We start from the raw sequence: 17,025 nt of genomic DNA on the forward strand, positions 1-17,025 counted from the left end.
CAGCTGTGGCTACAGATGTAGCTTACCACCACCAGGTGTGAATGAATGATGGGTTTCCACTTCTCTGTGAGCGCTTTGAGTATCTAATAATAGAAAAGCGCGATATAAATCTAATCCATTATTATTATTATTATTATCTGACCACTTCTATGTTAGCTACCTCTCTGATACGATCCGTTACCCGGATCTTCACATGTTGTTGTTTATTTTTCCATCTGTGTTTTCATTCTCCATTCTGACCCGTTTACTTCCTTTTTTGTTCGTTTCCATGGTCACTTATTATTTCCATCTGCTAGTCTCAGTTCTCGCACACCTATTCTTGTAATCACCACCCATTATAAGCCAGCCTCTTCTGTTTATTCTTTCTGGAACTCTAGTTTGCTCTCACGCAACTATACGTCTGTTTTGATCGTTTGCTTTCACGCAATTCCTACTATTTTCGCGAGCTCTCACGCTACGCACTTCGTTATTTGCTCACATGCTAAATGTTTTATTTACTCCTTTTTGTGTGCCAACGTGCCAGTTTAATTTCCTATTTTGTATCTCCTAGTTCTCATATTAGCGTCTTTGGTTTGCCTTTTGTTAGCTCCAGTGTTTTTGTTATAGCTCTCTTTCTGGTATTTAGAATAAATTGGTTATATCTTACCTTTGTTGTGTTCTTCGTTTTGACGCATCCTCGAGGGAATCAATGCCGAACAGGCGTAACACTCTCTTTGTTTATAATGTATTATTTTTATAATCTCATGCTGCAGCTGTTACATATACTGTAATATTGTACATGGTAATTGTTTTATATTGTGTATATTATACAAAAACATGGTAACACTTTAGTATGGGGAACATATTCTAAGTAACAAAACTACTTAAATTAGAGTTATTTGGACACTAGGGGAGCATATTCTAAGTAACAAATACTTAATTTAGGGTTTTTTGGTTAGTGTTAGGGTTAGGGTTAAGGTTAGGGTTAGCAGGTTAGGGTTAGGGTTAGTAATTGTGAATATCTTCCCCATACTAAAGTGCTACCGGCTTACTAGTTGTATAATAAGGCCATGCAGAATAAGGCATTAATAAGTGCTTAATAATGACTGATTAAGAGCCAATATGTCACTAATTTGCATGTTTATAATCAACTAATTAATGGTGAATATGGTCCCCATGGTAAAGTGTTACCAAACATATAATATAATATAATATAATAGTATATCAGTATATATCGGGCATCTGGTCAGGATGCAACCTGAACGCCTCTCGAGGGAGGTGTTTAGGTCACGTCCGACCGGTAAGAGACCACGGGGGAAGACCCGGGACACGTTGGGACGACTATGTCTCCCGGCTGGCCTGGGAACGCCTCGGGATCCCCCAGGAAGAGGTGGACGAAGTGGCTGGGGAGAGGAAAGTCTGGGCTTCCCTGCTTAGGCTGCTCCCCCCGCAACCCAACCTCGGATAACCGGAAGAAGATGGATGGATGGATCAGTATATATCATATGCTGTATATATAATATGTACATTTTAGATATATGCTATGTTTTATATTGCTACTACGGTACATTTTTTGTCTAATTTACACCTGCATTATCCTTTCAATCGTTACACTTTCCATCCTTTGTAACGGAGCTACTGTGTGGAACAATTTCCCTTGTGAATCATTAAAGTTTGTCCAAGTCTAAGTCTTAGTTTATTATTCTAGCCCATTGCATGTTGAATAAAATACAACAACAAACAAGGCAGATTGGATGAATAGTGGGATGCTTGTATAATACTTATAATGAAAAAGTTATTTATATTGCAGTTTTTTTTTTTACATAGAACTGAGAACCATCATTCATTCACTCCACATTGAGGGTGGTAAGCTACATTTGTAGCCACAGCTGCCCTGATGGAAAAAGTGGCTGCCAATTTGCACCTACTATGACCACCGGACATTGTGTCCTGCCTAAGAACACTACGGCCGTGATTAGGACCATCAAGATACTGGACGCCTGCTCTACCATCCAAGCCACGCCGCCGCCCACCACATTGTAATGGATTGCAATGATTCCACAGTTTGTCTTTCCCCCCTCCAAAAAAAAAAAACGCCTCTTGAATCATTCCTCTCAGACCTCTTTAGAGGCCCCGTGTGCTGGCTGCAGTTCAAGTGGGATGCTCCCGCTCACAGCAGCAGGAATAACACACAGCCCTCCAGTGGGGAATAGCCGAAGCCGGCACAAAACAATGCAGGATGCGTACAAATCATTGTCGCGCATCACAGAGGGAATTAAGCATTCAACCGCACGTATGCGCTAGCTGCGCGTCATTAACGTCATTTACACAGATTCATCCTCCTTTGACAGAAAATCCTGCTGTTTGTTCCATTAAAGCTGGGGATGAGCTGTCAGGGAGGATCATGCAATTAATGCACGTGCATGTGTGAAATATGGCTTTTACCACCGACATGCTAATTTGCATGATCATGTTGAACCAATATTTACACACATGGTAATCGTTCTTGAAACACATCAGATAGTGTGTTGATAATGACATGAAAAGGCCTGATAGTGATGGACGGATAACAGAGCTCTACCAGATACAGCAGATGGCACTGTTTTTCTTTCTCTTCCTTATTTTGTATTCCACACAGCAGGGGTCCCCAAACTTTTTGGCTCGGGGGCCGCATTGGGTTAGAACAATTTGGACAGGGGCCGGGCTATATGTGTATGTATATATATATATATATATATATATATATATATATATATATATATATATATATATATATATATATATATATATATGTATATATATGACCACCGAAATTAGTAGGACAAAACGGCGGCACCCATCAAATCCTCTCATCGATATAAACGGTTTGATTTCTAACAATTACGAAGATTTGTGTCAGGTTTGCTCTCTTACAGAAACAATAATAAAACAAAGTTATATTTTTTTCCACTATCTTTTCCATTTTCATACCTTTAAAAAAACAACAACTCCAGGGAGCAACAAGGGTTGCCGACCCCCGGTCTACAGCAACAAGTGTGGCAACAAGAAAATAAGAATCCAATGTTGTTGCCTGCTAGATAAATGTGTACAATGTATGTTGTGCATTTTTACACTTTATCTCACTCCTTATATTTGTAACAATGTATCTTCCTAATATACAATACCGATGAAAGGAAACTTGGATATGCTTTGGAGTAGTCAGTGTACAGTATGTGGTCTTGTTTTCCAAGGAAAGGGTTCCTACTCTGCTCTCCTAATGTTGCCTTGCTTGTTGGAATGTACTGTACGTTTCCCTTAAATACCGTGTTTTCCAGACCGTAGGGCGCACTGCCGATTAATTTTATATTTTTTATATTTTTTCATATATTAAGCGCACCGGATTATAGGGTGCTTTTAATGAGTAATATTATTATTTATTTTTTGTCTAAATGGAAAACAATTTCTTGTGGTCTACATAACATGTAATGGTGGTTCTTTGGTCAAAATGTTGCACAGATTATGTTTTATAGATCATCGTCAAGCCGCTTTTTGACAGTCGCTTCCGGATGCGCCGTTTTGTGGGTGTAGCGGTGTAGCGTGCAAGGACGGGAGTGGATGAAGTGTCAAAAGTTGGAGCTAACTGTTTTAATGACATTCAAATTTTACTTAAATCAATAACAGAGCAGAATCTCCTCATCCGGAAACAACAACACCGTAAATGTGTCCCGTGAAAAACCGTCCGACCAGAACGCTAATAACTAAAGTTCCTTGGGTGAATAATTTAACTCACTTCACCGGTATGTTTTAGCGCTTCCATGGTGAGTTTACTGATAGATATAAGTAAGAACTTTACACTGCTTTATATTAGAAATGGCAACCGCGGAGGATGAATATCCATAACAAGAAGATAGAGAAAAACAAGAAACTTATCGACTACGGTGTACGGCATGGATACAAAGGTGGAGGCGCGCAATTTTTCAGGATTTATGCAGATCCCAAATACAGATCAGCAGATACCAGAAAGTAATAAAAATTGCTTTTGCATATTACAAAACAAAACACCAGATAATGTGTCTTACCTTATACACACACCATACTAATACTCGTATGTTGAAGCACAGTACAATCCTTTAAGCGGTGCGGCTTAATAGCTTACCAAAATCGTACTAAAACATGTTGATGGATTGTTGAGTGCCATGTGCAACATTCTATAGTTTCAATGGACCATTTAAAATGTTGGTGTTGTTTACTTGACACATATTGCCATGATAGTGCAGCCTAAATTTACCTCTTATGTTTGACTGCCATCTACTGGTCACACTTATCATTACACCATTTACCAAATAAAACTGCTTGGAGGTGGATGAGCTTTTTGAGCTTTGTGTGTAATGTTTTATGTTGTCAATGGAACATTTAAAATGTTGGTTTTGTTTACTTGACACATATTGCCATCATAGTGCAGCCTACATTTATCTCTTATGTTTGACTGCCATCTACTGGTCACACTTATCATTACACTGTGTACCAAGTATAATAGCTTGAAGGCCTACTGAAACCCACTACTACCGACCACGCAGTCTGATAGTTCATATATCAATGATGAAATCTGAAAATTGCAACACATGCCAATATGACCCGATTAGTTTACTAAATTGCAATTTTAAATTTCGCGCGGAACTATCATGTTAAAACATTGCGGCATGATGAGGCGTGCCCGTGACGTCACGCATTATAGAGGACATTTTGTTCCAGCACCGTTCCCAGCTATAAGTCGTCTGTTTTCATCACATAATCCCACAGTATTATGGACATCTGTGTTACTGAATATTTTGCAATTTGTTCAATGAATAGTGGAGACGTCAAAGAAGAAAGCTGTATGTGGGAAGCGGTGTATTGCGGCCTCCTTTAGCAACACAAACACAGCCGGTGTTTCATTGTTGACATTCCCGAAAGATGACAGTCAAGCTTTACTATGGAACACAGATGTCAAGCGATCACGGTTGGATTGGACCACACACACAAAGTACAGTGTATTATGCAGCGATCATTTCGAAAGATCGTGTTTGGAAGAGGGTCCCTTGCGAAGGGCAGAGATGGGCATCGCCGCCACCCGTCGAATGGTGCTGAAGAAAGGTGCGGGGCCGACCTTCAGGTTGTACAGGTACAACCATATAATCTCACTAAAACACTAGTAACACAATAAGCAGATAAGGGATTTTCCAGCATTATCCTAGTAAATGTGTCTAATAACATCTGAATCGCTCCTACTGCCCTCGTCTTTTTTTTTTCTTTTTTTTTTTCGAGTCCTACACTCTCACTTTCCTCATCCACGAATCTTTCATCCTCGCTCAAATTAATGGGGAAATGGTCGCTTTCTCGGTCCGAATCGCTCTCGCTGCTGGTGGCCATGGTTGTAAACAATGTGAGTATGTGAGGAGCTCCACAACCCGTGATGTCACACGCACATCGGCAGCTACTTCCAATTAGCGACCAAAAGTTGCGAACTTTCTCGTTGATGTTCTCTACTAAATCCTTTCAGCAAAAATATGGCAATATTGCGAAATGATCAAGTATGACACATAGAATGGACCTGCTATTCCCGTTTGAATAAGAAAATCTCATTTCAGTAGGCCTTTAACATATTCCTTACATTAGGCACAACGGGTTATAAGGCGCACTGTCGAGTTTTGAGGAAAATACTGTGCAGTGGCGTTAGCCTCAACTCCTACCTTTCGTATTCCCTCCTTGGACTCCTCCACATTGTTCTCTGCGCCTCCCGTGCGGTTGATCATCCGCCACATCTGCGAGTACATGGGATCTCTCTCGAAAGGGTTCATAGCCTTGGAGCGCACTTGGTCGTACACGGCAGAGTCCAACACAGTGCCATAAGGAAGCTCGGTCTGCTTGGACAGGTCCTGCAGGGACCTGAGATGAAAAAACAAGGACATACTGTCATGTACCTATAAAATTAAGCAACATAACAGTATCAAATGTGGTTTTAAAACTCCATATTTTTATTCCAACAAACTGTTAAAGCATACCTATTATGCAAAACCAACTTTTACCTATTGGTACCTGTTTTTGTGTATTTGGGATCTGTATATGTCCCGAAAATTTTACATCAAACCTTATAGGCATGGCGAGGATATTTTTTAAAACAATCTTGCTTTCTGTTATACTTTCTCTTAAAGAGCCATTTGGAAGGTGCCCAACTTATGACGCTTTTCGAATGGTGACATCAGCGGATATCTCCATACATTGTATGTTATACCTGCAGAGCTTTGTGCGAGTCCGCCATTGTAGTCTGACAAAGTAGAAAAGTTTATTCGTTTTGTCTATCTTCTTGTTGTGGGGCAGACTGGCTCGTACATGCACATGCATCCTCTGCTGTTGCCATTTATAATACAAAGTAATGTATAGTTCAAACTTATATCTGTCAGTGGACTCGCTATAGAAGCACTAAAAACTACAACATTGCTGACAAAGTGAAGACGCAGTCGAAGTGGAGATACGTAAATAAGATAACCCACAAAACAGCACATCGTGAAGAGACAGACAGGAAGCAGCTTGAACCGAGTCTGTAAAACTGTTACGTTTGACTAAAGGGAGATGACGGCAACAGACACAAGGGGTTATGGTACTGTTCAATAATTTATTTATCCATTTTTTACCGCTTGTCCCTTTTTGGGGTTGCTTGTAGACTCAGTTATTAACTATAAACTAAAAGACTAGCTCAAAATTCATAATGTACAAGTAACATGTCCAATTCTCAAGGTTCCCTGGTTATCCAGGTTATCCAACTAAAGTCCAAAATAAACAATTCTATTTACAGTTGCTGCCTCCCCAAAAACTTGCTGGGCGCTTAGTCATATTTTTTTCCCAGACAAAAATACAACAATGTGTATAATAAAATTAGAATAAAGCACATGAAATAACAATAATTTATAGGGAGAAAAATGTATTGGTAAAGAGACAAAAAATACAAATATAACTTTCAAAACCTGGTAATAATAGCTGGTAGCTAATACTGTGTTTACTGTATATATGGAATATATAAAAACTAAAAAAATGCATACATATTTACATAGTATATAAAGTTAAAGTACCCATGATTGTCACACACACTCTAGGTGTGCCGAAATTGTTCTCTACATTTGACCCATCACCCTTGATCACCCCCTGAGAGGTGAGGGGAGCAGTGGGCAGCAGCGGTGGCCGCGCCCGGGAATCATTTTTGGTTATTTACCCATTCCAACCCTTGATGATGAGTGCCAAGCAGGGAGGTAATGGGTCCCATTCTTATAGTTTTTGGTATGACTCGGCCGGGGTTTGAACTCACAACGAACCGATCTCAGGGTGGACACTCTAACCACTAGGCCAAAAATTAAGACACACCTTCTCCTCCTCATTCAATTCGACTATTTACACTGTAGATTGTCACTGAAGGCATCAAAACTATGAATGAGCACATGTGGGGTTATGTACTTAATAAAAAAAGGTTAAATAACTGAAAACATGTTTTATATTCTACTTTCTTCAAAATAGCCACCCTTTGCTCTAATTCCTGATATGCACACCCTTGGCATTCTCTCAATGAGCTTCAAGCACTCCTGTGAAGTGAAAACCATTTCAGATGACCACCTCTTGAAGCTCATAGAGAGAATGCCAAGAGTGTGCGAAAAATTAATCAGAGCGAAGGGTGGCTATTTTAAAGAAACTAAAACATAAAACATGTTTTCACTTAGCGGGGGGTGTATATTGTAGCGTCCCGGAAGAGTTAGTGCTGCAAGGGCTTCCGGGTATTTGTTCTGTTGTGTTTATTTTGTGTTCCCGTGTGGATGTTCTCCCGAAATGAGTTTGTCATTCTGGTTTGGTGTGGGTTCACAGTGTGGCGCATATTTGTAACGGTGTGACCTGTAAGGCTGTTGACCAATTTTGCTTTGCATTTACTTGTGTGTGTGTGAAAAGCCGTAGATATTATGTGATTGGTCCGGCAGGATTAGGCAGTGTCTTTAAGGTTTGTTGTTGCTCTGTACTTCTCCCTACGTCCGTGTACCAATCTGTACAGAGGCGTTTTAAAAAGTCGTACATTTTACTTTTTCAAACCGATACGGATCATTTCTGATATTGCATTTTGAAGCCTTTATCAGCCGATAATAACGGCAGTCCGATATTATCGGACATCTCTAGTAATATGTAACTACACATATATATTTAAAAATATATGCATATTAAACATCATATAATAAAGCAAATATAATAATATCCATCCATCCATTTTCTACTGCTTATTCCCTTTTGGGATTGCGGGGGGCGCTGGCGCCTATCTCAGCTACAATCGGGCGGAAGGCAGCGTACACCCTGGACAAGTTGCCACCTCATCGCAGGGCCAACACAGATAGACAGACAACATTCACACTCACATTCACACACTAGCGCCAATTTAGTGTTGCCAATCAACCTATCCCCAGGTGCATGTTTTTATGAATAGTAATGCTGATTAATTTTCTCTTCATTTTGGTAAAATCTCTCAAGATCTTGCCAAACCACTGTAAAAAAAAAGGTTGCCCATTTTTCCCCCATTTTTTAGACTGTATATAATCACTGTGCACTGTACCTTTAGGACAAGGTGTACTTTAATGTATTACAGTTAACTGTAAACTGTAGTGATGCATTACTCAAAGTAATCACCAGTGAAATTACCTCATAAAAAAAGAGTATCACCAATTAAAATGACAAATTGCAATTAAAAAAAAGCGTTATCTATTCTACACTTTTCCCATTGTATTTTGTTTGCCCAAAAAGCAGTAAACAGATGGATGTTTTTTATGTACATATTTCTTTGTATATTTGACTGAGTGGTACTTCACGATGCTCAAAGCATTTTCAACAGAGGGTCCAGATGGATGGAGGGCAGCGTTGGCCCCTCATTACAAGAATACTGACTCGCACATATAAACACTGTCGTGTTTACGCAAGGTCAGGACTCTTGTGGTTCCCTCTTGCCCTCTCTACAACGGTCTCCCCGACCCGCCCTAATAAATGCCTTTGAACATTTTTAATGGACTTTGCCGGTAACATGAATCTTTTATTGCGGTCAATTAATCACTGGCCTTAATGGTCGCCCTGTGGGAATGTACGTCGGGCCTGTCAGCCGCACTCTCAGACCGAAGATTCTCCTTTCAGTAGAATAATTTCAGTGGCCTTAAGCTGGTTATTTCCTGGCGTGTGCTCGCCCAGACGGGCCTGACAGAGCAAAGCAGTGAGGACAGGCGGCGATAAAAGAGAATATTCCAGGTGGAAACATTCCAAAGTTGCCCAGCCACATGTCTATACTTGAGTGGGCAGTGGCATGAGCATAAATACAAAATATCAGCATTTTTTTTCACCATACTACAAACCCTGTTTCCATATGAGTTGGGAAATTGTATTGAATGTAAATATAAACGGAATACAATGATTTGCAAATCATTTTCAACCCATATTCAGTTGAATATGCTACAACAGGGGTTGGGAACCTTTTTGCCTGAGAGAGCCATGAAAGCCAATTATTTTAAAATGTATTTCCGTGAGAGCCATATAATATTTTTCAACACTGAATACAACTAATTGTCTGCATTTTTAAGTAAGACCAACATGTTTAGAGTATAATACATCTCCTATTTTTTTAATAACATTCTTATTCTGAAGTCAACCAATAATAAATCAAATACTTCTTACCATTAATGTGACTTCTTGAACAAGTCTGGTAGAAAACGGATGGATGAATAAAACCCATGAGAATGTTTTATATTTTGAACGGTATTTTTAGCACTGTGATTACTAGCGGAATTATTCATAATTATCGTGTTAAGCCAGGGGTGTCCAAACTTTTTCCACTGAGGGCCGCACACTGAAAAATCAGAGCAAGCGGGGTCCATTTTCATAATTTTCATTTTAAAAACCAATACTATATGTATAAAAAATATACATTTAGGCCTCCACTCAGTTATGATCCCGGGGACCCCAAAGGGTTTTGGTCCAAAAAAATATTAAAAATGTGTCATTATTCAGTATTATAATTTTTATTATTATGCAAGTTTTAAAACTCTAGATCAACATTAGACAAAAAAAACAATGGAAAAAACACAAAATATGCAATATTTTCACCCAATACCTTTTTTAGGTGGAATATTTGAGATTATATAATAATTGGAGCATTAATTTTGGATTTTGATTCATTATTATTTTTTGAGCAATTACACTTAAAAAAAAGTCACACTAAAATATTTAGGGATCCAAAAGTGTCCTACTTATTTAAGTGTTAAAAAATAAAATATACATTTTATTTACCGTTTACTTTTAGCACACTAATCTCGAGATCAACTTCAGATGTATCCGTCAATTTTAAGTTTTATTGTTGTTTATGTTTTGTTTGTTTGTTTTAGGCCCTTCTTTAAAAAAAAAAAACAGCTCAGTTTATTATATGGTAAAACACAAAATATGCAACATTTTCCCCCCAAAATATCTCAAAGTGGAATATTTAATGTGATGTAATTAAAGCCTTGAATAGGTCAATAAATGAAAATGACATTGATTTTGATTCATTATTATTTTTTAAAGAAAGAAACAGCCTGCAGGGCAGCTTTGTGTTATAAGAGTAAGCATTGCAACAATTTCTTGTTACATTTAACCTGTTTGCTCTTTTATACCACTTTTTATGTTTTAAATGTTTTTTTAATTGTATTCTTAAAATGCGTCGTGGGGCCGTTAAAAAATGACCCGCGGGCCACATTTTGGACAGTCCTGTGTTAAGCAATGCCCGCTAAGATTTATCTGAGAGCCAGATGAATTCATCAAAAGAGCCACATCTGGCTCTAGAGCCATATGTTACCTACCCCTGTGCTACAAAGACAACATGTTTGATGTTCAAACTGATAAACAATTTTTTTTTTTGCAAATAATCATTAACTTTAGAATTTGCTGCCAGCAACACGTGACAAAGACGTTGGGAAAGGTGGCAATACATACAGATAAAGTTGACGAATGCTCATCAAACACTTATTTGGAACAATCCACAGGTGTGCAGGCTAATTGGAAACAGGTGGGTGCCATGATTGGGTATAAAAACAGCTTCCATGAAATGCTAAGTAATTAACAATTAAGGATGGGGCGAGGGTCACCATTTTATAAGCAAATTGTCGAACAGTTTTAGAACAAGATTTCTCAACGAGCTATTGCAAGGAATTCAGGAATTTTACCATCCACGGTCCGTAAAATCATCAAAAAGTTCAGAGAATCTGGAGAAATCACTGCACGTAAGCGATGATATTACGGACCTTTGAGCCCTCAGGCGGTACTGCATCAAAAACCGACATCCGTGTGTGAAGGATATCACCACATGGGCTCAGGAACCCTTCATATAACCACTGTCAGTAACTACAGTTGTTCGCTACATCTGTAAGTGCAAGTTAAAACTCTACTATACAAAGCGAAAGCCATTCATCAACAACTCCAAGGACCGCAGCTAACTTCGCTGGGCCCGAGCTCATCTAAGATGGATTGATGCAAAGTGGAAAAGTGTTCTGTGGTCTGACGAGTCCACATTTCAAATTTTATTTGGAAACTATGGACGTGGTGTCATCAGGAACAAAGAGGAAAATAACCATCCGGATTGTTGTAGGCGCAAAGTTCAAAAGCCAGCATCTGTGATGGTATGGGGGTGTATTAGTGCCCAAGGCATGGGTAACTTATGCATCTGTGAAGGCACCATTAATGCTGAATGGTCCATACAGGTTTTGGAGCAACATATGTTGTCATCCAAGCAACGATATCATGGACGCCCCTGCTTATTTCAGCAAAACCATGCCAAGCCACGTGTTACAACAGTGTGGTTTCATAGCAAAAGAGTGCGGGTACTTTCCTGGTCCGCCTGCAGTCCAGACACCTCTCCCATCAAAAATGTGTGGCACATTATGAAGCGTAAAATATGACAACAAAACCCCGGACTGTTGAATGACTTAAGCTGTACATCAAGTAAGAATGGTAAATAATTCCACTTTCAAAGCTTCAACAATTAGTTTCCTCAGTTCCCAAACGTTTATTGAGTGTTGTTAAAATAAAAGGTGATGTAACACAGTGGTGAACATGCCCTTTCCCAACTTACTGGCACATGTTGCAGCCATGAAATTCTAAGTTAATTATTATTTGCAAAAAAAAAAGTTTATGAGTTTGAACATCAAATATCTTGTCTTTGTAGTGCATTCAATTGAATATGGGTTGAAAATGATTTGCAAATCATTGTATTCCGTTTATATTTACATCTAACACAATTTCCCCAACTCATATGGAAACGGGGTTTGTAAATTGGGGCCCAAAGCAGAATTTTATTTTGAGGTTGTTCTTCCCACATCACAAATAATCTTGACACTTTTTTATTCATTTGTATACTTTTTTTTAATCAAATTTGAATTCTACTACAATAAAAGGAATTCATGGGGAGAGTGATCTCTTTAATTGATGTTTTTGTTTTTGCAAAATAACAACTGACAAAATAATGATATTCAAATCTTTATACATCTTTGACCGGGATTTGATTCTTGTATTTCACTTATTGTTTGTCTTTGGTACACCAATGTGTACATTTTAGGCCAGTGGTTCACAAATGGGGGTACGCGTACCCCTTGGGGTACTTGAAGGTATGCCAAGGGGTACGTGAGATTTTTTAAAAATATTCCAAAAATAGCAACAATTCAAAATTCCTTTATAAATGTATTTATTGAATAATACTTCAACAAAATATGAATGCAAATTCATAAACAGTGAAAAGAAATGCAACAAAGCAATATTCAGTGTTGACAGACAGTTTTTTTGTGGACAAGTTCCATAAATATTGATGTTAAAGATTTCTTTTTTTGTGAGGAAATGTTTAGAATTAATTTCATGAATCTAGATGGATCACTATTACAATCCCCAAAGAGGGCACTTTAAGTTGATGATTACTTCTATGTGTAGAAATCTTTATTTATAATTGAATCACTTGTTTATTTTTCAACAAGTTTTTTTGTTATTTTTATATCTTTTTTTCTAAATAGTTCAAGAAAGACCATGACAATTGAGCAACATTTTGCACTGTTATACAATTTAATAAATCAGAAACTGATGACATAGTGCTGTATTTTACTTCTTTATCTCTTTTTTTCAACCAAAAATGCTTTGCTCTGATTAGGGGGTACTTGAATTAAAAACATTTTCACTGGGGGTACATCACAGAAAAAAGGTTGAGAACCACTGTTTTAGGCCATTGGTTATTTGTTTTATTTTTGTAAAAAAAAAAAAAAAAAAAATTATATATATATATATATATATATATATATATATATATATATATTTATGTATATATATATATGTATGTACATATACAATATATATATATATATATATATATATATATATATATATATATATATATATTGTATATATACATACATATATATATATATATATAAATATACATATATATATATATATATATATATATATATATATATATATATATATATATATATATATATATATATATATATATATATATATATATACATATATATAGATCCCACACCAGGGCAAGGAAGAACTCAAACCAATAGGATGACAAAGTTACTTAGAACATGTTCCCTATACCAATGTGTTACCAACGTTTTTATTAACTTCAAGCAAAATGTCAGATATGAAATAGGGAACATGTGACAAGATTTTGGGAGTGACCTGATCACCGTCCAGTTTAGATTAATTTTTGGGGTTTCAGGATTTATTCTTTTTTTTTCTTCATTATTGGGAGCTAGGGCCTGGCGGACGTGCTTATCTCGTTAATCCTGCTTCTTAGCTACTGAGCAGTTGTTTGATGACTACCCTTCATTGGTCTGTTGGTTTGCATGTTTATTGTGGATGTCTTGACCCAAAATATAGGCACTCTGCCTTCTTCAGAATTTCCATCCATCCATCCATTTCGACCGCTTGTCCCTTATGGGTAAATATTAATGTCTTGTATGCGAGTCAAAACTGCAATCGCCCTGTCCTTACTTGAGGAAACGCAGTCATTTAAAGCAAAACAACAATTAAATATCTGTGCGTCAAAATAGGCAACAAGTCTGTCATTCAGACCGCTCGTCTTCCAACAGCTGTGCAATTTGCACACATCTCCACGCTGGTTTCCATTCAAACGCTCAGCTTTTCTTCGCTCTGTCCACTCAATCTGCTTCTCTGACCGCATCGTTCCTCTCTCAATTACTACTCGGTAACGGTCATCATTTTTTATTTTTTTTGCCGTTCTCTCGCTGTTTTCCTAAAGGGTCGAAACTGAGAGGAAACATCCAAGCGTGAAATTGACCAGAGAGGAGCGACTGAACGCACCGCTTGTCATTTCATTTCCACGATGAAACAAAAGGCATTAATAGTTGGAAAAAAACCATAAAAAATTCCTCTTAAGACACTACGACCAACATGGGGTCCATCTCCTTGAAATAATCCCCAAATGGAGTCGCAAAAACATGGCGTTAACAGCTGTGGCTGTAGGCAACCTCCCAATTGTATTTGTTTTTAATTTTAACTCTACAAGATGGAACTAGATGCATTTGAGGTATCATGAGTTGTTAGCATACAGCATGCACTTTAAAAGATTGGTATGAACCTCCAAAGCAGGGGTCTCCAAACTACGGCCCGCGAAAAGTCCCAAGTTTTAAAAAGAAAAAAATATTTATATTAATAATAAATTATAATTGTTATTTTTTTAAATCTGTCCTTTTTAATCCATCTTATACCGCTAGTCACTCTTGGCGTCTCCTAGCCGTTATATATATATATATATATATATATATATATATATATATATATATATATATATATATATATATATATATGTATATATATATATATATATGTATATATATATATATATATATATATATATATATATATATATATATTCCTCGCGCACTAATTGACTGAAAGAGTCATGTTTACACAATATGATTTGCCTGAACGGCTAGGAGACACCAAGAGTATATATATATATATATATATATATATATATATATATATATATATATATATATATATATATACAGCAGGCCTGGCCCCCCGCAAAATTGTTTGGTGTTCGGGTCTGTGGGACCCGTTTTCATTTTTTTATTAAAAGAAAAATGATACAATTAATTAATTTTTAAAACTGAGTCTCACTGACTTAGGCTCATTTTCTGTGCAGAACATATATCTGAATACATATTTAATGACCACACACCATACACGCCCCTACACATTTCTATTACATATAAGATGTCCGGGTCTACTGGATAATAGAAGTGTGGAAATTGATGTTCTGTTTACCACACACACACGTGCGCACGCACGCATGCACACACGCACGCACGCACACACACACACACACACACACACACACACACTCACACACACACACACACACACACACACACACACACACAGCAGGCCTAGACAGGAGGAGGACAGAGTGTAGGTACACAGAACATCAGAGGGTCAGATGTGCGAGAAAATGAGAGCAGACAGTGTTGGCAAACAATGTTGCAACCTTGTGTGGGAACCACGGGTGTAGAAACACAAAAGAAGAATCCCTGTGGGATGCATAAACTGGAAGATAATTTTTCCGTGCAAAGTTCATATTGTTGTTACTCAGCCAGCGCTTGTGGGTCTGATGGACCCGTTGCATTGCGGAGAGGAGAGAGAAGTTGGCGGTGGAGAGAGAGCGAGAGAGACTAAGAGACACTTGCTGAAAAGCACAAACAAAAAAAGACTTACAGAAAAATAAAACAGTGTCTAAAACCTGAAACTGATCTGACATGTTGGTGCTTGGTGGTCCGAGGAACCCTGAGGACAGAAACCTCCACATTTTGGCGCCCCACATGGCCGGACCACCGGAGGGGATGGAAGCCGGTCCTGGCACACCCCGCTTTGCTGCAGGCCTCCGCAAGGATATTTTTACGTATAGGCCCACTATAAAGTAAACAATGACAATTGCAATGGATTTGCCAATATATTTTGTCAAGGAACAGTAATCATTCATCCAATATGCTAAAAAGGTCGGGCAAAAATGCCCCAAACATGTGATTTCATATGGTAAAATAGTTTTTTTTTTACAAATGTGTTTTGTATTTATCACTGTTGTGGGTGAATCACTCCAATAGTGTCTTATCATTTAAAGTTTGTGTGAATGAGATGTAAATGAAACTGCATTTTTTTTTTTTACAAATGCTTTTATGGGCATATTTTTTTACAATCTAGGGATTAAGAAAATTGAATGTGGTGTTTGGAAAAGTGTGTATATATTTTGAAAAAAGACACACGGTTAGTAAAATTGGGTGTAAGCAAATGGGACAAACTGTAAGAACCACCGGCCTACGCCATTAACATGTGACCCCTGAGTAGTTGGAGTCCTAAACAACTGCATAGAGTGTTTATGCAACAGGCGGGCCCTGCTAATCAAGAACACCACAGTCCTCCTTTTAAATTGGTATTCTTACCTCACCATCTTTGGAGGCTGGGGGGCGAGGCGGGTGGCGCCCGAGAGGTAGTAATTATGCCTCTAATGACCTCGGAAGAGTAAACACATTAAAGATAATGCATGAAAATTTATGGAAATCCTTAATTCACTCAGCAAGCTGAGAGGCACTTGGTAATGGCGGCATATTGTAAAGGGAGGGGTGAACAACGTGGCGCCAAAAGGTGAATTTATCTAAATTGAATGAAAATAATCAAGTAGAGGTAAAAAAAAAATAACAAAAAAAAAAAAAACGAGGAGGCACGCACAGAATGACGAGATGCAGAGAAATAAATGATGTTCATTCCGAAGCTGACTCGGAGGACGGAGGACACTGGCGGGCATAACGGATGCTTCGGAATTCTGATTAGTCCAATGAGAGATGAACGTCTTCCGAGTGCCACCAGGAAAGAAACACCGGAAAAAAAAAAAGAAACAGAAACACACATTATCTCAATGATAGATAAACAGAGAGCAGGTGTGTGTTCTTTTCTTTCTATGTGCATGTGTCCTCTCAT

The 17,025-nt window shown here is 37.9% G+C and overlaps 1 protein-coding gene across 3 annotated transcripts in view; it reads right to left on the reverse strand.

Annotated features, from left to right (window-relative positions):
- Positions 1 to 17,025, reverse strand: part of grid2 (glutamate receptor, ionotropic, delta 2) — a 1,199,099-nt gene that overhangs the window by 178,727 nt on the left and 1,003,347 nt on the right. For all 3 annotated transcript variants that reach the window (XM_061901055.1, XM_061901073.1, XM_061901064.1), the window contains exon 13: positions 5,688 to 5,883. In XM_061901055.1, the coding sequence (XP_061757039.1) occupies positions 5,688 to 5,883 (196 nt within the window). The remainder of the gene's footprint in view (positions 1 to 5,687; positions 5,884 to 17,025) is intronic.

The sequence above is a fragment of the Nerophis ophidion genome, linkage group LG01, assembly GCF_033978795.1.
Source record: "Nerophis ophidion isolate RoL-2023_Sa linkage group LG01, RoL_Noph_v1.0, whole genome shotgun sequence".
Classification (NCBI taxonomy): Eukaryota; Metazoa; Chordata; class Actinopteri; order Syngnathiformes; family Syngnathidae; genus Nerophis; species Nerophis ophidion.